A 21,311-nucleotide genomic window follows, 5' to 3' on the forward strand; every position below is an offset into this window, starting at 1 on the left:
AGCTCTGGTCCCCTGAGTCACCGGAAGCCAGAGGATTGTGGCACGATCGATGTCGTTCTTTCTTGGGAATAAATGCACCCTCCACCTTTTGACGGGCTTGGTGATGAGGGTCCCACACGGAGATCCCCTGGGAGGCACCTCCCAGACTCAGGGAGCCCACCTGATGCTCCCAGACTGGCTGGGCCCTACTGGCCCCTTCCCAAATGTGACCCTAGCAGCCCCTACTTTAAGTTCTGCTCTCCCTCCCCAGCGGCCCTTCCAGTGGTCACTACCCGGCCAGCCCGCCTCTGTAGGCTCCGTCCCCACAAGGCTCTGTCCGTTTCTGTGAATTCTCTCTTTCAAAGTGCCGTGTGGAAGGAAAGAGTATGAAAAATTCAAGAGCCCTGGAGAAGGCACATGGATTTCATGGCCCCAAATCTGGGGACCTGATGCTCAGAGGCACACAAATACACACATCCATATGTGGCGGGGCTGCTGTTAGCTTGTGCGCATGGGGATCCCAGCTCGTCCCAGGCCACCGGCTGGTCCCACAACCCCGTGAGCGGCAAAGCTTTATGCAGTCACTCGTGATTTAATGACAGCAACAGCTTCTCCACATGGGGTGTGCACAAGGGCCAGTCTAGTCGTACATGGGTCTGTCCGTCCCGTTCCCTCAGGGGGGTCCTCGGGATGATCTCTGCAGCTTTCCTGCCCTGGGGTTTTGCATCCAGCTCCCCCGTCCTGATGTCAGCCCCCAAGGGGCATCTGGTCACCCTTGGCCAGGCCTCTCTGCCCCTCCCAGAAGTTTGTCATGCTAACACGCAGTTTGGGGTCTCCCGGTGGCCAGAGGCCTGAGGCAGGGTGATTGTAGGACCCTCAGCCACCCCATCCCTTGGCAAGGTTTGCCGAGGTTTGCTGGGGCTTCTCGTCCTAATCAAGGGCTGCATTTTAATTTATGCAAATGGGGGAGGGATGGTGGCAGGGAGTCACGGACATCCATCACCCCATTTCCCGGCACCAGTCATTCATCAGCGGGGCCTTAAAGATAATACACTTTTTGTTTAAGGCAATTACTTAATCTTGACAAACTCGTGTGTTAAGCAGGGCTATTAGTGGGGCCCGTCATTAATCAGTACAAAACCAGGTGGGTGCTTTTTCTGAACTGCAATCGCTCTTGGGGACCCAGGGTGGGCCCTTTGCCATCGTGACGGCCCTAATTACACCTGCAGCATGCTAACAATGAGCATCCGGCATGTGCTGTGGGGGCGCTGAGCCACGGGCAGGAAAGGGGCCCATTTTTAACGCCAGTCAGCACGTTTTCCAAGCCAGGCAGGATGATCCATGGGGGTTATTAGCAGGCACCAGGAACACAGCTGGGGAAAACAGATAACCACCCCCCCCTCCCGCAGGGCCCTCCCCCACTTGCCTCCAACTTTACGGATCCCCGGGCGGCACTTAAAAGCTGCTGCATGAAATACCCCTCCTGCCTTGGGGGTTGCATCCGTGTTTGGAAAGGTCGCCAACGAAGTGGAAATACGGTCCTGTGTCTCCTGGAGTTTGTCGGTTCTGGAACTCCTCCTTACCGGGTCCCGCGTGCTCGTCCCTCGTCCGTCACACACCTGTGGCTCCGATCTCTCTCTCCAGGCAGGGCGAGCGCCAGTAATGCTCTAGGGCTGCAAGGCCATCCGTCTGACCCGGGGGGAGGGGGGTGGCGGGCAGTGTGTGGGGCAGGATCAGGATAGTGCTAGGGCTAGGCTGGGCTTTGCACTCCACTCTGCAGGCCGCAGCAGAGCCTGGGGGCTGCCTGTCAGGCAGTCACATCCCTCCTCTGGGTCCCCGTTGCTGGGATGGCACTGGACACACAGAGCAGGGCCATTGCCCCCCAGCACCTTGCATGGGACGAATGAGCCCACCTTGGGTTTGTGGAAGGGCAGCTCTGGTTTCCCCGGCCCGGAGACACATTGCGTGTGGGAGTTGGCCCCTAGATTTTAAACCCTGTTTATTTTAAAGGAAGTAGACTCCATCTGCTTTTAATTCACACACTTAGCTCATCAAAATATTGTTTTGTAAGAGGGTTTTTTTTTGATGTCCAGGAAGCCTTTGGAGTTTCTCTCTCTCTCTCTCTCTCTCTCTCTCTCTCTCTCTCTCCCTTGTCTTACATAGTCTTACTCTAGGAAACAAGATTCTGGGTCCTGTCATGAGATCATGTTTTCTGCACCTCAGTTTCTCCACCAGCAAAATAAGGGGAAGCGGATTTTCCCAGGGTTTGTGTGCACTGGCCTCTAGTCCTGCCGGGTGGGTCTCCACTGTCCCCAGTTCAGGGAACTACTGTTTCTAGCAGAGGCAGTGGGCAGCCATGGGCTGGAGTGTGAGGAGGGGTGGGAGAGGTGGCTTGTGCCGGAACCACTGTTGAGTCAGTTGGGTCCAGAACTGCATGGAGCCAGTGCTGCCCAGGGAGCCAGGCTTCTGGAAGTCTTCTACGGTTGGTCCTGCCCCGCCTGACACCCTGCATGGGCTTTGCTCCCTGGGGGACTCTCTTATTTATTAGGTCTTGGGAGTCCACACACCCACTGGCTTGTTTGAGAATGCCTGCCCAAGCCTGCGGAGAAGGCAGTGGGGGTAGCGATCCAGGGCAGAATTCAGTGTGGGCCTGCTGCCCTGCTCTGTTCTGTCCTGATGGGTCAGGGGTGTGGAAGGACAACCCTGGGATCAGTTAAATGGATAGAAGGAAGGAGGGAAGGAGGGATGAAAGGAAGGAAAGGAAGGAAGGAAGGAAGGAAGGAAGGAAGGAAGGGAAAGAAGAAAGGAAGGAAGGGAAGGAACGAGAAAGGGAAGGAAGGAAGGAAGGAAGGAAGGAAGGAAGGAAGGAAGGAAGGAAAAGAAGAAAGGAAGGAAGGGAAGGAACGAGAAAGGGAAGGAAGGAAGGAAGGAAGGAAGGAAGGAAGGAAGGAAGGAAGGAAGGAAAAGAGGAAAGGAAGGAAGGAGGGGAAGGAATGAGAAAGGGAAGGAAGCAAGGAAGGAAGGGAGGGAGGGAGGAAGGGAAAGAGGAAAGGAAAGAAGGAAGGGAAGGAACGAGAAAGGGAGGGAGGGAAGGAAGGAAGGAAGGAAGGAAGGAAGGAAGGAAGGAAGGATAACTGTTAATTGGTTGCTAAGATTCAGAAATGAGGAAGGACTTTTGGAAAGCCAGTCTTCACCATATTTTATATATCAGTAAGACTTCTATTTAACCTAGATTAGAATTCTGTATAAACAGAGTTTAACAGTGATAAGGCAGCTGCTATCCACACATGTCAAATGTAGCTGGCTCAAACTGAGATTGCTGTAAATGTAAACCCCACAACCAATTTTGAGGAAGCAGTACAAAATAAAGGAATATCAAACATCCTGTTAATAATTTTCATATTGGTTATATATTGACACGATAACATTTTGGATATACTGAGGTCAATGATGTTGTATTATTAAACGTCATCACCTGTATCTTTTTAGGGTTTTTTTTCCACGTGGCTACTAGAAAATTTAAAATAACATACGTGCCCTGCTGCCTATGTCTATTGACCTGAACTGCATTTGAAGGGCACTTAGAGAAGAAACCAGTGGTAGGGATTGTCTTAAAGGAAAGAATCCCTTTGAGTATCATATAATCACTGGGACCATACTGACAGGGGGCTCCCGAGAAGTGGTCCTTAAGAGACCTGCTTTGGGAAGGAACGAAAGCATTTTGTAATTAGCTGTCAAATGCAACAGGAAGGAAGTGTAGAGCCCCAGTTCTCCGAGGTGATTGACCACTCTTCTCAATGCAAATTCTGCCGCCCGGTTTTGAATCTCATTGACTGGCTTTAGCAGGCTCTGCCTGAGAGCACTCAGAAAGGGGTGCCTCAGCCAGCCCGGGAAAGCGCCATGCCAGTGCCCGGTGGAGACTGAGTCAGGGTCCCTTGAGAACCACAGCGGAGTGACCACAGGCTCTGTCGATGCTTCCGGGAGGACCAGAAGCAGCAGCGAAGCACTGGGCTGGGGAAATCTTCTGCAAGAGCTCTGCACAAGAGGAACCAGATGGTGGGGAAGGAAGCAAGGTGGCAGGTGACACCTTGGGGACCCCTGGGGATCAGACAGAGGAGTGGTGCAGACACCCTCCTGGAAGGCTAAATGCCACCCCCACCCCCACCCCCGCCATAACAAGTGGGCTTTTCAAGCAGCGACAGGACAACACGAAAGCTGCCAGCCCATGGTTGCTGGTGCTCGTTGGCAGGTGACTCTGTGAAGGGTGACAAGACCCAGGGGGATGTCTGTGCAGGTGAACCTGAGCAGCAGCGTTGGGTCCACACTGAAGTGCTGACCTCTGTCCTGGGGCACAGGCACCAGCTTGTGGGTCACTCTCTTCCCCAACCCCCCGGGCTGGATCCGAGCTTTCTGGAAGGTCCCTCAGAGGTCTTCAGGGAAGACTTTCTGAGCCATGGTCTCCCGGGCCTCAAATCTAATGTAGATCTTTGGGGCTTGCATACTACTTGCTTTGGAACAGATTCTGTGGCCGGGACAGTTTTCAAACTTGATCAGGCTCAACCTTCTCTGAGGTCTCTTTTGGTTCTGAGAGCCTCTAATGTGGGACCCCACTCGTGTACCTCGACAGGTGGGCGATCCGTCCCAACCCCCGCGATGGCAGGGCTCTTCCCCAGGGACCTCTGGAGCACCCCAACCCCTCACCGCTTACTGAAGGCACAGGAGGTCTGTGAAGATGGCCATGCGGGCACTCCCAGGGACCTGCTGGGTGCCCAGCCCGACACATACCCTGGACACGTGTTAGCCTGTTTCTGCTTCCCAGCCTTCCTCTGATGTGGGTCCTGTCACTGCCCTCGTTGTACAGATGGGGAAACCGAGGCACAGGGAGGTTAAGTGAATCAGAGGTGGGATCAGGTTTGACCACGGTGTGGGTTGTGGCCTGTGGCTCAGGTTCTGTCTGCCTCGTGTGGCCTGTTCTCTCATTTTGCCGCCACCCTCTGGGGTGTCTCCGTCAGTGCAAGTGGCTCTAACAAGAATGCCAGGGACCCTGGGGCTTAAACAACATACCTTTCCTTCTCACAGTTCTGGAGACTTCCCGTGCCCCTCCCCCACTCCCCCACTCCCACGTGCTCACTCTCTCTCAAAAATAAGTCAACATTGAAAAAAAAATTAAGGGCACTAATCCCATTCTTGAGGGGTCCACCCTCACAACCTAATTACCTCCCCCAGGCCTCACCTCCAAACCATCAACCTCAGGCGTTAGGATTTCCACACATGAATTTGGGGGTGAGGGGGATAAACATTCAGTCTGTTGCAGGGGGGGGCCAGATCCCATGACAGCCCGGGCTCCCGTGCCATGAGGGCCCCGTGGCATTTGGTCAAGCACACCGCCAGCCCTTGGAGTGCGCCTCTCCCCTAGCACCTGCCCACCCCGCCCTTGAGAGCGGCCTCCGGGCACTGCCCTGCGTGGGGTGGCCTGGCCTGGCCCTGGCCCAGCACTTTCCCTCTCTCTTTCCAGCAGCTATTTTGTCACATTCTGTCAAGCAACACCTTCTTGGAAAGGCCAGCCCGCGGCTCGGGGGTGGGCGGTGTGCACCGGTGGGTCCGGCCCGGGCCCGGATCCTGTCAAGCTCTGTGTGGGGGCAGGTCTGACTGCGTGAGTGGTGGGGCCTCAGCCTGCCGGACACCAGCCAGCTTGTGGTGTTGGAATTTCCTGTCTCATTTTAACTCTTCCCCCCCCCTTCCCCCTCAGTGAGACAGAACCGCTTTTTAATTGCATGCTGTGGACTGCCATTCAGGATATTATTATTCTTATTAAGTGCTTCCTGTGGGGTGGTGCCTGGGCATCAGGAGGGGCCCTTGCAAGTAGCCTGTCCCGGCTCTTATTATTGGGAATAACAGCGCCGTTTGCATACGTCCCGGAAGTGGACTTGCCCAGCCGCTGAGAATGAGGCTTCACCCTGGACTCGGCTACAGTTTCAGACCCCCTACCTCCGCGGCTTTGGCCGCTACCTTGTTCCCGCTGGGAGAAGACTTGGCCATCTGAGTCCACACGTCTGAAGGGTTGGCCTTCGAAACCGTGCAAGTTTCCAAGTGACCTGAGGCCACCCCAAGCGAAGACCGGGACGTACGCGTGCCAGGTCCCGTGGCCCCTCCCAGCCCCCCGTGCACCTTCACTGTCGCAGCGTGGAAAAGCAGACGCCGGGCTGCCTCCCTCGTGATGCTCGGGCCCTTTGCAGCCGCTGCTGGTAAATGGGGCGGCATGGGAGTCACCGGGGTTTGCCCATCACACGCAGGGCCGTCTCAGTCGTCAGTCACACTAGGCCTCTGCACACGCGGACGTTCACGAGCTAGTACAATGCATAGCAGGCACGGATACGAGAAATAACGTCTTACTTGCCGGTGCAAGTGGAAACTCTGGAGGTGGAAAAGGTTAACATAGGCCAGTGGTTTTTCAAGCGCGGTCCCTGACTAGCTTTGTGAGCCACACCTGGGCACTTGTTATACATGCAGATTCTCAGGCCCTCCCAGCCCCTCTGAGGCCGGAGCTCTGGGGATGAAGCCCCCCCAACGGTATTTGAACAAACCCTACAGGTGATTCTTGGGTCTGAGAAGCACTCATGTTGGTACCTGGTAGCTCTATAGCGTGCTTCTTGTTCTGTGTAACGCATCATTTAGTCCCCGGGAGGGCCTCAGAAAGAGGCGTTCCTAATCCTATATACACAGGAGAGGTCGCATGGCTTGGCTAAGATTCGCATTTGGCACAGCTCTGTGCCCTGGTACGATTGAGTCCTCTGGACTCTGTCCACACTGCCTCCGAGCCTGGGAAACCCATCTTCCTCGCCCTTCCTCCCAGCTCCCCCAGTCTTGGCCGCTAGGGCCCAGCTCCAAAACTGCCTCCTCCAGGGAGGCGTCCTGGCTGCTCTGGGTGTCACAGAAATCTCCTGTCCCTGCCTCCGAGGACACACATGGAGCCTGCTGCACCACGTGGGGTCAAGCTCCCAGCTTTGCAGATGGCCCCCACAGAGTACCTCGGGTGCACTCCCTATAGCAGGAATTGTGCTTATTCTCTGGGGCCTCCGGAACACTCCGGCAGGGTCCTCCTACACTGCCTTTGTGGGGCGGACCTTAGGTGGGCTGGTGGGTCACCAGCGTAACTTTCGTCTCCATCCTCTGGGCTATGTAAGCTCGGGATTGAGAGCCTGCCCTGGGCGGTGGGCAGCTTCCCTAGGTATTCTGGAGAAGGCTGAAGAGCTGCACCCACTGGGGCTCGAAACCTGTGCAGGTCAAGGCCACATCAGAGGGGTCTGAACAGAGGGGTCTGAACTGCAACCCTAGGCCAAACACACGCCGCTAAGAGAAGGAACATTCCATCTCTTCTCCGGAGTTGGTGCCATCATTTCTGGTATCTTCTGGGAAGCCTTTAGCTCCAGCATCCCTGAGAAGTGGGCCTGGGGTCTCCACAGGAATGGGAGAGAACACAGAGGCCTTGCGATGAGCCTAGCTTCACTGGCTAAAATGTAGATCATACCCGTACAGGCAGCAAGCTAGCGCCCAGCATCTGCTGAAGGGCTGGCCAGTCTTCCGGAGCCATCTGCACAGAAAATAAAGGTGCCGAACACCGTCCCTTCCCCACACAATTTACCAGTTTTCATTTGGTAGCGCATCTTTCCCATTCCTGTTCGCTGAAGGGTTAAACAATTCAACTGACCAAGTTTGGCCTTCAGAGTGGAATCACGAATAGCATCCTCCCTCTATTGCGATGCGAGGGACCTCCCCGAAGGCTCGCTTGTCCAGGCCATCAATGCCCGCCCCCTCCCGCCCCCCCCCCCCGCCCCGGCTTCCCAGAGGGGAGGGGTGGGTTTGGTTTACGAAAATTGCATCATCAAAGGGGACCCGTCCTTGGAATCGCCGCCCTTCAGCACATGGGAGATGTCACCTGCCTGGGACGCGATCACACCGTCCTCTGCTTTGGGCTTCCCAGGAGCTGCGTTACCGCTGCCGCACAGGGTGATGTAGCCAAAGGCACATTTCCCAGTGATGTTCGCTGAACTTGTCAGCCCACGTGCAAGTCCCCTCACCTGTTGTTTTGGTTTGGGTTTTGGTTTTCGTTTTGCCAGCACAGGCACAGACACTAGGGACAGAATCGGTGGGGCACAGTGCGGTTTGGAGTAGCCACTGTGAGGCTCGTACAGAAGGACCGTGTGGGAATGGGGTGCAGTCAGCAGGGATCCACACGTGGGACACCTTTCCCGCAGTGCTCCGAAGTCCATGACCCATCCTTTCTGCCCGGCCCCCCTGCATAACGCAGTGAGTCAGGGAGCACCAAGTTGCATGAAGTGCACGTGGAGCAGTGGATGCCGCTTCTGAGTTCCTGACTGGTGCATCTCAGTGTCCCTTGCAGCGAGGATCGGGGCCCTTGTTCACATCTCCGCTGAGACTCACAGTGATAAGGGAGGGCACGGCCGCTTACTGAGTTTTGGCAGTGTGCCAGACTCCGCAGACGTGCTGTGCGACAGCCGGGGTGGGTGCCGTTCCCACTTTCCAGGTGAAGACACTGAGGCCCAGGGTGCCTGTCACTTGCTAGCAAATGACAAAACCGGGCCTCACACCCAAGACCGTCTGGATCTTTGGCTCATGTGCCTCTTGCCCTAGTATCCCAAGCTCCTTAGGCCACGGGACATTTCACCCCCTCCCCCCCCCCCCTTGAGACTGTCATTTGACTGACGTGCAGCTCTGGAGCGATCCGGCTTTCAATCTGAGCGTAAAGTGTACTGTGCTGGACTTCAAGCCTGCTCGTCTGCCGATTTTGCTTTCCTCCACATGAGCACCTTCCTGCTCCAAAGACACGGGGTGTCTCTTCCTGCCTGGCTCCTTCCGTTAAGGGGAAAGTGACCTGGTAAATCATCTGCACATTAGTGTGAGTTTGTTTCCGTGACCTTCCCAAGGTCTGTGTGCTTTTAAGAAAAGTAGTGAAACCGTTCCAGTGGGTATTACTCAAGATGCGAGGAATTATAAGGAGAAGGAACATGATCTGTTAGTCTTTCCCAGGGAATCCCAAGCAGAGTCCTCCACAGGGCAAGAGAAATTTGGAGGCCAGGAAGCCCTTTCTCGGCCCCCTAGAGCCATGCCAAATTGGAATGCTTCCATTTCGGCTTATTAGAGGCCACCTGGGACCCATCAAGTGTCTGTGATGCAGCCACAGCCCTGGCCAGCACGGCGACCTTGGGGCATGGGCCAGCTGCCCAAGCAAGATATGGGGACTCACACCCTGCCTTGGCCCCTGGCCTCCCGCTCAGGGCCCCAGGGACCGCACTGAGATTCATTTCTGCCTCATTGTAACTCAGACCTGCATTGTGCTAGGACCAGGCCTCCTTCCAGAGACACCTGCTGGCTCCTCCCCTCGGTCAGTGCCAGGGCAATGCAGCTCCTCTCACTGAAACCCTTTGCTTCCCTGGGCCCGGGCCCAGGGTAGCCCGGCCCACATTCTCCGAGCTAATTGCCTCCATGGTCTTAATGGAAATGACCACAGTAAGTGAAGACCGTGCTAATCCCTAGGGAGTGGACAGTCCAGAGAGCTGGGGGCCCCTAACACATCTAGTCTGTTCTGGAAGATGGCTGCTTTCTCCTCTCCAGCCCCTCCAGCTTTGGGCCAGCCTCTCTGGCCCTCTCTGAGCTCAGTCCTCAGGGCAGCACCTCCGTGATATAGCAACAGATGACTTCATCCGAGGAGAATTCCTCCAGCTGCTGGTGCAGCTGCCCGGTCATGTTTCGATGACCCAGTTTTCCTGATTCTGTGTCTGAACCCTCTGCTGACCTGCCCCGTCCTCGCTGGTAGAAATGCACCAGAGTCACTACTAATGGGGCTTCAACTAGAGCCGGGCTTGCAGAGGAGGGTCCTCTTTGCCCCCTTGCATTAGACCAAGGACACTGCCGACGCAAGACAACCTTCACCCCCAGGACCACCAGCCGAGCAGCACTTGGCTTTTAGACCTCAGCACAGAAAAATTCTGGGTTTCGGTATAAAAGCCCTCACACCACCGTCGCAGCTTCCCAGACTGGCCGTCTTTCCGTGTAGGATCAAAAACAAATGTGCGTTTTCTTCAGAGGGGGCGGGGTGAGCCGTAGAAAATTCAATCTTAGAGTTTCTTCCCCAGAAACTTAAAAAGAGAGCCATGTCTTTGAAATGACATATGGTGTGGGGTGTGTGTGTGTGTGTGTGTGTGTGTGTGTGTGTGTCTCCCCACCGGAAGGACATGGTTTAGTTTGGATTTTTTTTTTTAAGTTAAAAAAAGCGCCCACAATGAAAACAATGTGGAAGGATCTCGTTCAGTATGTCCCTCAGAGGCAGCTCTCACTCTCTGTGTGTGTCTTCGTGTTCCTTGGGTGCTGCTGACGGCCTCTGGCCCGAGTGATTTCTCCCGAGTCCTGAATGGAATTTCTCCTGCAGCCCGGGTGAGGGGCTCTGAGCAAAGCCTTCACTTCTGAATGAGGGGCACATGGGGACAGTCCATGCCGGTCTGAAAGGGTCCCGAGACCTCAGATGGGCTGGATCAGTCTTCATCCCGTGGGTTGCCTCGTGTGCACAGCTGGCCCCAGAGACAGCTGGCTGGGGCAGTGGTCCTACCCGTGGGCTCAGGTGACTGGACCCGGGGCTGGTGGGCTGAGTGCCTCTCGAAGGGTTACTGGTCCCTAGTAGTGAGTTGTATGGATAGGGCCACAGCAATGAAGCAGTGTCTGTACCCGGAGCTCCTTCTGTGTCCTGCTCAGGGATCCCTCCTCAAGCCTCAATGTGTCACTGGTTGGGACAAGCATGGCTCTTACTCCGGGTTCACAAACAGCAGGATTGTCCTGGTAGGAAGGAACTTAACCCATCTAATTCCTACTGTACAAATGGGAACCGTAATGCCCAGAGAGGAGACACGATTTCCCCAATGTCCCATGGCCTGGCCCGCAGTCCCGATTTAAGAGAAAGCCACGTCCCGCCGTAAACCTCCACAGCCTGCACCCCAGTGATCGGGCAGAAAGAGAGCAGACCCAGCTGCAGCAGAGCTCTGTGTCTTATGTCTCTTCCCAGAAGCCCCAGGGTCCTCCTTCCCATCACACACACACACACACACACACACACACACACACACACACAGAGCAGCTGGCTTCAGCCTTGGCCCCACCTCCATTTCATGTTCACCTGGTAAACTACTATGAGCACTTCATTTCTGCAGATTTTATAGCTGTTTAGACCCGGGTGAAGTTGCATTAACCCTGAGCAGAACACTCCTAGATGGTGAGGTGGAGGGGAAGGTCTGGGCTCTGAGAGCATTAGGGGACCGCCTTCTACTTCTGCAGGTGGCAGGATGAGGGAGGAAAGGAGCACACCCGGGTTTTGCAGGGTGGGGGTGGAGGGGGTGGCCGGTGGGAGGACTGGAGATTCTGGGGTAAATATAGCCTGGGGTGCAGTGAAGACCAGGAATTGGTATCTGCAAAGTACTGAGAGCAGGGCCCAGTGCCGCATGAGCATTTGTTAAACATAATATGTACTCAAGGTGGGACCAGGAGAAGCCCCGGGATCACCCTCCCACCCAGCGACTGCCTCTGGCCATTCATTGTGTCTGAGCAGAAGGAAAAGCCCTCGACCAGCTGTCCAGCTGCCTTGGATTCTCTTCCGGGTTCTGTTGTTTATTATCCTTGTGACTCTGAGCGGAAGTCACCCCTTGCCTCCCATTTCCACATCTGTGAAATGGGCATAGCAGCCTATCCTGGCTGCCTCAGGGGGCTTTTGGGTATGCGGGGAAACATTCAGAAACACACAGGAGCAAAGTACTTTTATTTTATTACCAATACTATACTCTGGTCTGCCTGGCCACATTTAAAATAAAGAAACTTACAAAAAGCAAAAGGCCCTTTCCTGAACATCCGGGGAAGCGAACGCGGCTTCCGTGTTCCGGGTCCCTGGGGGTTCAGGGAAGGCCGTCTCATCTCCCAGTCTGTAAGCAGGCCGGCACTGACCCCTCCGCCCTCCCCAGGTTTGCGGGGAGTTCTGAGCAACTTGTCCGACGCTGCACAGCTAGTAATACAGTGTGTTCATAGTGGATCAGGGACTGCGGGGCTCCAAATGTTAGTGAGAATTGTCATCGGCAGTAGTATCATTTATGGAGTGTTTCCTGTATGCACAGGCACAGGGCTAAGCACTGCCCCTGCAGGAACCTTTTATGTTCATAGCAACCATAAAGGAGGTTACTGTTACCCATTCTCAGATGAACAAATGGTGACTCAGAGAAGGAGAGAAGCTCGCTTGATATCACGCAGCTGGTGAGCCCCAGGTTTGTGCTCTGGATCTCTGACTCCCAGGGGCTCTGGCATCCTGTTACTGCCACCAGGGTCACACCCGGGGTCCAGCCTCACCTCTCAGGGGACATGGACTGGCCTAAGGGAACAGCATGGTCGCTCCAGCAATCTCCAGCCCCGGAAGTGAGGGCCCGACCCAGAGGGATGGGACCCCACGTCTGGTGTCCTGTCTGATGGCCATGTCCCCTCTGAGGCCAAGATTTGTGGAGTCTGTGTTTGGCAAATTGATTTAATCAGGGTGAGAAGATTTGCTTTTTTTGTTCCCAGTCCCCATGAAAGGTGTCAGGATTGGGGGATGATGAGGATAAATATGATTATGTAAAAATTCAGGTTAAAATTTCAGGAGAGAAGTTTTCTTTTAGGAATTCATGGTGTTCGTGGGGTGCCTGGCTGGCTTAGGCGGTAGAGCACACGACTCTTGATCTCACGGTTGTGAGTTGGAGCCCCAACATTGGGTGTAGAGATTACTTAAAAATTAAAAGAAAATCTTAAAGAATTCATGGTGTTCAACCCAACATCCATCAACAAATGAATGACAACCACATGGGGTACATCCATGCGACGGAATAGCATTCAGCCCTGAAAAAGGAAATCCTGACACCTGCTACACCAGAGGAACCTTGAAGACATTATACTAAGTGACCTAAGCCAGACAGAAAAGGACACATGCTGTAGGATTCCTTCTACTCCTATGAGGCATGTGGAGTAGTCAGATCATAGAGACGGGAAGGAGAAGATGGCTGCCAGGGGCTGGCGGGGAGGGAGAATGGTGAGTTAGTCTTTAATGGGAACAGGGTCTCCGCTGGGGAAGATGGAAATGTTCTGGAAATGGATGGTGGGCGTCCAGCAACTTGAATGTGTGAATGCCACTGAGCTGGACACGTAAAAATGGGTCAAAGGGTAAATATTATGTTACATATGCTTGACCACCAGGAAAAGAGAACTCATAGTGCTTATAGTACAGTACCAGAATGCATTTGCACAGAAACTGTTAGCAGAGTTATGCATATATATTCATTACCGTGGGCTGGGCAGTCAGCTGGCTCGTACGCATATAAAACAAACCCGTCTCCATTTCTTGCATAGATTCGGCGATCCAGACTCAACACTCCCACTGGCCCATAGCCTTCAGCCTAAGAACTGACTGAGAAATCTCCCCTTCTTAGCCCTTTTCCCGGTGTACCTACTTTTTAAAGAGGCTTGTTTTCCTAAAGCCTATAATTATGTTTGCCTCCAGGGTACCCAGGAATTTTTTTTTTTTTTTAAGTAAGCAAAGAGCATCCTACAATTATCATGATGATTTGTTGAGGGCAGGCCAAGTGCAGACACAACCCTGGAAGTGATGTTCACGTGTTGGTGTTTGCGTCTTGGAGGCACCCACCAGCTCGCTTGGGGTCAGTAATTAATACGAAGAGCTGGAGAATTAACAGGCCCACGTAGGTGTCCACTCTTTGCAGCCAGCAGGACGGGGGAGGCGGCTCGGTGGGATTGCGCCTTCCTGAGGCTGGCCGCAGCCGGGAGCGGGGCCCCGGCTTCACAGATGGTTCTAGGTAAACATTTCCAGCCAGGGTGACTGCAGCATCCGGATGCCGTCACCCGGGGCTGCCGGAGCCACACGCAGCCGAGGCCGAGATGGGCAGCAGCCCGTCGGCTCTGTCAGCCCTGATTTGTGGCTGAGCCTTAATCTCCCCGAGTTCAAAGAGCGCTTAGCTGCTTGTCTTTGTCAAGAGCGCGGTTGGGGATCTTTTATGTGAAAGATGTAGGATTCTCGGGCTGACTTTGATTATTTATTCATCCCCCTCCGTGGGTGTGTGATAGCCAGGGCACCGCGGAGCCCCCTGTCCTGGCTACTCTTGCTCTGAAATTCATTGAGCTTTAAAGCCCTTTGAAAATTGCTGTTTGAGGGAGGGGAAAAGTTTTTGAAGGCCTGTTTCTCTCTCCCACTCCACAGTGCCACAACACCTTTTGCCACCGTTTCATGCTCCCTTACCGATTGACATGAGACACCAGGAGGGAAGGTACCATTATGAGCCCCACTCTGTCCACGGCGTGCACGGGTAAGTTCTGCCCTCCACCCTCCACCCCAGCATGTTGTCACCTGTCACCCCGGAGGCCAGCAGCCTCAGCCACCTGTCATGCCTCCGTCTGTCTTTCTGGATTTCCTGATCTGCACTGTCCTGAGCTGATGGTCACCTCTGCCACCCGGGAGGGCAATGAGCCGGGACCCTGCGCACATGTGTTGGTGGGATCCCTCTGGTTCCCTGAGAATGAAGCCCCGCTTGGCTCGCACGTCACCACCTCCAAGGCTGCAGGCTGTCCGGTGTACCCATAGCACCTTGAGGCTCTGTGTGCACCCGCACAGTGGGAACCCCCTCCAGGCCAGAGGTCCTTCATAAGTACCGGGACCTTAGTTATATGTTGTCGTAGGATAATACTTCATAGCACCCTTTTTTACACGTCTCAGTTTAGAATATTATAGAGTCACCCTGATGATAAGGACAAGCTCCATGTTATATTTTGGGGCCTGTTCCCTCTCCCTGCTCTGAGATCCCCGGTAGAAAGGGCCTCACCCAGTGCCGTCTCGCTAAACCTAATCCTGCCCCTCTTTATTCCCACCTGAGTCTTCGAAGCCACCAAGTTTTCTTCGTCTTTGCGATTCAAAGACTCGGCCCGGTGCTGCCGCATCCATTCTGCTTTCAGAGGAGAGGCTGGAACCTTCTCCCTACCCCCACATCTCTGCTGCTCCTCACACCTGTCTTGGAGGGAGCCTATTGCAAAGGGCCAACCGGCCCCGGGGCCCCTCTAGACCCAGCCACCTCACCTGTCCATGCCAAGTCGCTGTTCACAGTCCTAGGACACACAGCCCTGCCACAGTTCCCCGTGCCCGGAATGCACCCTCCTCCTGGGGACCACACTGAGTGGGGGCCCTTCCCCCGGGATCATCTGTTTTCACACCTACTCCCCCCCAAAAGGCTCTGAACTTCCCTCTCATTGCCCCCATTGCCAGTGGCCTATACATAACAGGTGCTTGATCAATGTTTGCTGAGTGAGAGCCCTCCCCACCCACCCACCCACCCACTGAAGACAAACCCTACTTCCTGCCTCTCCCAGCTCCTGTCTGAGTGAAGTCAGTGAACTCTTGCTGAGCCCGCCCCACCTTCAAAGCAAGCACTGTACCTGATCAGGAGGCCGGAGACTGAGAAGGTCCCAGCCCTCAGGCGGCTCCTGTTTCTGGGCACCCATTGTTGCCTCCCCAAGGCAGAGCCAATCTGGGACTTTGCTTTTCTTTCCTTTAACGTATCTTTTACTTTGAAATAATTTCAGACATGTGAAAACAGTTGCAAAAATAGTACAAAGATTTCCATTATCCCCTCCACTGTTCGCATCTTACGTGACCAAAAAGACTGATACAGTGTCATTGACTAACTTGTAAATCTTACCCACATTTCCTCAGTTTCCCCACTAATTTCTTTTTTTTTTTTCCTGTTCAGGATCCAGCCTTTGCATTTAGCAGTCAAACCTCCTTCAATCTGAGATAGTGGCTTAGTTTCTCTTGTCTTTCATGACCTTGACCCTCTCGAAGAGGACAGGCCAGTACAAAATGTGCAGATTTGGGACACTTACGTGAAAGTTGCCTCATGATTAAATTCAGAATAGGGGCACTTGGGTGGCTCAGTCGGTTAAGCATCCGACTCTTGGTTTCAGCTCGGTCATGATCTCACGGTTCCGTGAGTTCGAGCTGGGCATCAGGCTTTGTGCTGACATTGTAGAGCCTGCTTGGGATTCTCTCTCTCCCTCTCTCTCTCTGCCCCTCCCGAGCTCATGCTTTCTTTGTCTCTCTCAAAAATGAATAAATAAACTTAAAAAATTTCCAGAATAAGCATTTTGGGGTATAATACCTTAAAAGTGGTTTGGTGCCCCTTCCTAGTACATCATGCCATGCACATGATGGTAATACTTCTCGTCATGGGAGATGTTAATTATTCTCGTCACTGGAGATCACTTAGTTAACGTGAGGTCTGCTGGGTTTCTCTACTTTAAAGCTGGTCCCTTTGTAAGTAATAAGTATCTTGGGTGGTGATACTTGGATAATATGTAAATATCCTGTGTCTCATCATATCTTCACCCACTAACTTTAACATCCATGGACAGTTCTCAACAGAAACTAATTACTAGTGTTTGCCAAATGGTGATTTTCTATCTCCATCATTCCTTCCACGTTTATCACCTGGAATTCTCCTGTAAGAAATAGTCCCTTCTCCCCTGTGTCTTTCTTTCTTTGGCTATTTGCTTACACCAAATAAATGCCTGGATAGTCATGTTACTCTGAGGTATATTCTGTTGTGGTCACTATTTTTGTGTGTTTGCAGCGACCACAGATTTGGACTTTGGGAGTCCCCTAGAGTCGTCTCCCAGGTCTTTCAAATACTGGAAGTTTCTCATTTCGTGGCAGCGCGTGTCGCCGGTTCTCACTTGACTAGGGCCTGCTGCTGGTTCAGCTGGTAGGTGATGGGGCCCTTGCAGCCCTCTGCCCACCTCCCAGCCCCTCCAGCCGTAGGGGCTGAGAATACAGCTCTGGCGGCTAGCTTATGGGGGATGCACACATTTGGAGCTAGTGAATCACCCGAAAATTGCTCAGTCGATAGCATCTGAGAACCGAAGGAGAATCAAGGAAGCTGAGTCCCTATTTGGGAGGGGATTGGAGTTGCTGACTCTCTGCTCTTGAGAAATACTGGGGCTCATTCAGTGACACAGATCCTCGGAAAGCAGACCCGCAGGGAAGTGTCCCCTGCAAGGGACCCGGTGCTGGTCAGAGACATGGGTGGTGCTGGTGGCTCCTTGGAGGCACAGCCCACGCAGGATTGCAGCACCGTGAGGTGACTATCTTGGCTCACATGTCCGCACAAACCTGGCGACCACAGCAGAGCTCTAATAAGACCCCACCATTGACGACTGCAATTTCTCATAATAATTCCGACCTACTAAACAGGCTCTGTTATAAATATTTCATGTTCTCATCTCTCTTAATCCTCTCAACAGCCCTGTAAGACAGGCATTTTATACCATCCCATTTTACAGAAGAAACTGAGGCAGCACAGAGAGGTTAAATAACTAATCACCAGGGTCACCCACTTAGGGAGTGGGAGAGTTAGAAATCTAATTACAACCTCCTGACCCCAGGCCCTCAGCTGCACGCTGGGCTCTCTCCTGGGGGCACATAGATAAGCACTGGTCTCCTGGACAGGCCCAGCTGATTCCTTCTTGAAAGCACATAGAGCCCTTTGTTAGGGCACCACCCCCTCAGTCAGTGGTTCCCCAAACCTCTGGACCCGCAGCATCAGCATCCTCTGTTAGGAATACGGATTCTCAGGCCCTAGGCCAGACTGCTGAGTCAGAGACTGGGGTAGGGCTCATGTTTGGGTTTAACATGCCCCCAAGCGATGCTTCTATGGGCCTCCCGTCACTGCATGAGGGAGCCCTGACGGGAGCCCTCAGTGCTGTCCCCCTGGGGCTGATGGAGATCTAAGAGATGGTCCCTGAGTCTTCTCCAGGCTTTGTCATTCACCGGCCTTGGGTTGGACACAAGTCATGTCCCCTCTCTGGGCCTGCTTCCTTCCCGGCCAGTGAAGGGTGCGGCATGGGCAGAACACCGGTAGAAGCAGAAAGCCTTAGTGGCAGGCAGCTGGGGAGGTCTGGCCAGGTCAGTGGGCCTGTGGAAATGGCCTTGTCACTCACTGGCCCAGATGACTCTTTCACCAGACTTAATACCTGAGGGGCAGTGAATTAGTCTCCTGTTGCTGCTATAACAGTTTACCCAGTGGCACAACACGATACTAACTTATTCTCAGATAGTTCTGGAGGCCAGAAGTCTAAAGTAAATCAAGGTATTGGTAGGGCTGGTTCCTTCTGGAGACTCCAGAGGAGAATCCAGCTTCTTGACTTTCATCGTTTCTGGAGGCTCCCCGTGATCCTTAGCCAGTGACCCTTGCCTCTTGTCACATTGCCTTTTCTCCCCTGCTTCTGTCCTCACATTCTCTTCCTCTTCTATAATACTCTTCTCTCTCTGCCTCTCTTATAAAGATGCCAGTGAGGGCTTTTAGGGTCCCCCCCCCCAGGTAATCCAAGATAATCTTCCTGTCTCAAGATCCTTAATTCTATAACATCTGCAAAGTCCTTTTTTCCCCTAGAAGGTTACAGTCACAGATGCCAGGGATTAGGGCCTGAATGTCTCTGGGGCTTATTTGGATCCCCAAACCCCCGTGGCCAGTATGGCATCACCCAGGAGAATATAACAAAAGGCGTCAGCCGTGTGTGCAGGGCCTCCGGGAGGCCAGGCTCTGCCAGGGAGGGAGTCAGGTATGCTATATCAGTTTCACCTTCCCCACTGCCCTGTGAGATGCAGCTGGTGAGCTTCAGAGGGGGCATCGACTTCCTGCCAGTCGGCCCTGCGAGGTGGGCATGCCGTCCCCCTTCCCCAGCTAGGGAGGGGCTCTCCTGGTTAACACCCCAGTGACGGGCAGAAGCACTGTGTTCCCAAAGCCCCGTGCCCTGCCAGGATGCGCCTTCAAGGGCTCCACATAACCCTCGGGACAGTCGGTCCCCACCCGGCCACACGGGGACACTGGCCAGTACTTCAGGGCTGGCCTGGGGCCCTGGGACGTCCACCCCTTTCCTCTCCCGCACCGGTGCCTCAGGTGGGAAACAGGACGAAGCCTACACGAAAAAAACGGCCCCGGTGGCTCTGGCTTCTGTGATTAATGCGGTTGGAGCCTGGGGGAGCGCCCGATCCATCAAGCCCCTGCGGTAGCCCACGCCGCCTCTGCGGCGCTAAATGCGTCTAATTACACAAACGTTGCGCAGCAAATGAGATGCGGTGTCGTCTCTTGTCTGCGGGGTGGGGGCCTCCGCCTACGGCTCCGCGCCGGGGCCGCTGCCCATTGGCTGTCCTGGGCCCCACAGTCTGGTGATTGGGCGCCTCGGGCGCACGCGCTCCGGGGACAGTGCTCCACCGCGCGTGCGCCGGAGGTCCTCCCGCTAGACCAGGGAAGTGCTCTGCCACCGACCCTGCCAGCCCACCTGGACTTGAACCCCAGCGCTGAACTCAGCCGACCAATCCGAAAGGATTAACCTGAGTTTCTCCTTCTGTAATAGGCCATAATAATAGCACTTGCCCCACCTGAGGAGTTGTCTTGAGAATGAAATGGGGTCATATAAGTAAAACAGGCATTCAGGGGATGTTAACGGTGAATATTCTCACAGTTGCTATGTCCGTTTGCTTATTGGAGGGCGGGGGGTGTCATTGCAGGCCGAGGGACCTTGTGGCGGAGGTAGGCCATGACATGACCTTCAAAGAGGATTCTGTCTGGTGGCCGTGACATAAGAAGGTGGAAAATAGGACTGAAGAAGTACCACTGGGGATGGGGAGGCGTGGGGCCTTTTTTTCTCCCAATTGAAAGACTTTGGACTTTATCCCCTTGGCAACCAGGAGCGAGAGGGAGGGGTCAGATTTATTTCCAGGGTGCCTGTAGGAGCAGCTAGGGGATGGAGAGGAGAAGTGGGGGAACCTGGCAAAGGGACCTGCCAGAGCCTGTCATCATGTCCCAGGCAGATGAGGAGCAGGGTCCAAGCTGACTGTCCTCCACTCCCAACAGGCGGCTACAGAGGGGAGAGTGGGGTATAGGGTTCAGTGTGTGGAAACCCAACCTGCACAGCCCAGCTGGACGGCCTCCTCCTTGATGCCTGCCCCCGACCCTGACACAGCCAACGTTCCCTGTCCCCTGGAGGTGCAAACCCACAGCAGGACTTGCACAGCTCCTTAGTGCTCAAGTGGTTCTAGAAGAGTACCTGGCACTGTCGGTGGACTCTGTGGGCAGCATTTCTTTTCTTTTCTTATTTTTATGTTTATTTGCTCTTGAGACAGAGAGAGACAGAGCATGAGTGGGGGAGGGGCAAAGACAGAGGGAGACACAGCATCTGAAGCAGGCTCCAGGCTCTGAGCTGTCAGCACAGAGCCCAAAGCAGGGCTCGAACTCACAAACTGTGAGATCATGACTTGAGCCTAAGTTGAAAGCTTAACAGACTGAGCCACCCAGGTGCCCCTTGGGGCAACATTTCTTATCTGTATAAACCACAAGTGGGGGCGCCTGGGTGGCGCAGTCGGTTAAGCGTCCGACTTCAGCCAGGTCATGATCTCGCGGTCTGTGAGTTCGAGCCCCGCGTCAGGCTCTGGGCTGATGGCTCAGAGCCTGGAGCCTGTTTCCAATTCTGTGTCTCCCTCTCTCTCTGCTCCTCCCCCGTTCATGCTCTGTCTCTCTCTGTCCCAAAAATAAATAAACGTTGAAAAAAAAAATTTTTTTTTAAACCACAAGTGGTGTGGAGATAAATGGGCAGGGGGGTTGTTTCTGCTGGTCAGGTGGGGTTCTCTTGTGACCTCCCCCTGACTTCCCCTTGGGAATATGATCCTGAGTGCCTGAGAGTCCATTCTCGAGAGCAAGAAGAAAAGGCCGGCCAATCAGTGGGGGCAAATATTCCCTGTAGACTTTCCATAGCCTTGTGACTGCTGGTGGGAAACGGGGGGGGGGGGGGGGGCTCTTTGGATCCCCTCCTGGCCCTTGCCCTTGGAAACAGGCTTGCTAGGCGTAGTGGGGACAGAGGCTGAGGCATGGCATGCAGGGCCCCCAGCTGGAGCTCCCCATTTGCCCCGTGTAAGCAGTCACGCAAGCAGGAGTGTGGGAATCAGTGGGCCAGGATCAACCCGTGCCCTGTCATGGAATGGGTCAACCTTCCACTCCCCGTGTGGCTTATGGGGTCCTCATCCCCGCACAGCCATGGGGCGTCAGAGAGGACCAATTCCAGCTGCTTCCAGCCCAGGAGGGTACGCAGAGACCATCTCGTCCTGCAGTTCTCAAACCTGGTTGCGAATCTGAACTCGGGTCTGTCTTAAAGATGCACATTCTTAGGCCCAAGCCTAGAAGTTCTGGTTCTTTTGG

At 54.1% G+C, this 21,311-nt stretch overlaps 1 protein-coding gene across 1 annotated transcript in view; it reads left to right on the top strand.

Moving 5' to 3' along the window:
- The window catches only part of GLI2 (GLI family zinc finger 2), a 186,813-nt gene that overhangs the window by 110,232 nt on the left and 55,270 nt on the right, over positions 1-21,311 (top strand). The window contains exon 2 of the mRNA XM_047085819.1: positions 14,273-14,378. Coding sequence (XP_046941775.1) covers positions 14,273-14,378 — 106 coding nt within the window. The remainder of the gene's footprint in view (positions 1-14,272; positions 14,379-21,311) is intronic.

Source organism: Lynx rufus, unplaced genomic scaffold (assembly GCF_022079265.1).
Source record: "Lynx rufus isolate CCGP_SWC_20201006 ecotype Redwood Valley unplaced genomic scaffold, mLynRuf1.p SCAF_2, whole genome shotgun sequence".
In the NCBI taxonomy this organism is placed as follows: Eukaryota; Metazoa; Chordata; class Mammalia; order Carnivora; family Felidae; genus Lynx; species Lynx rufus.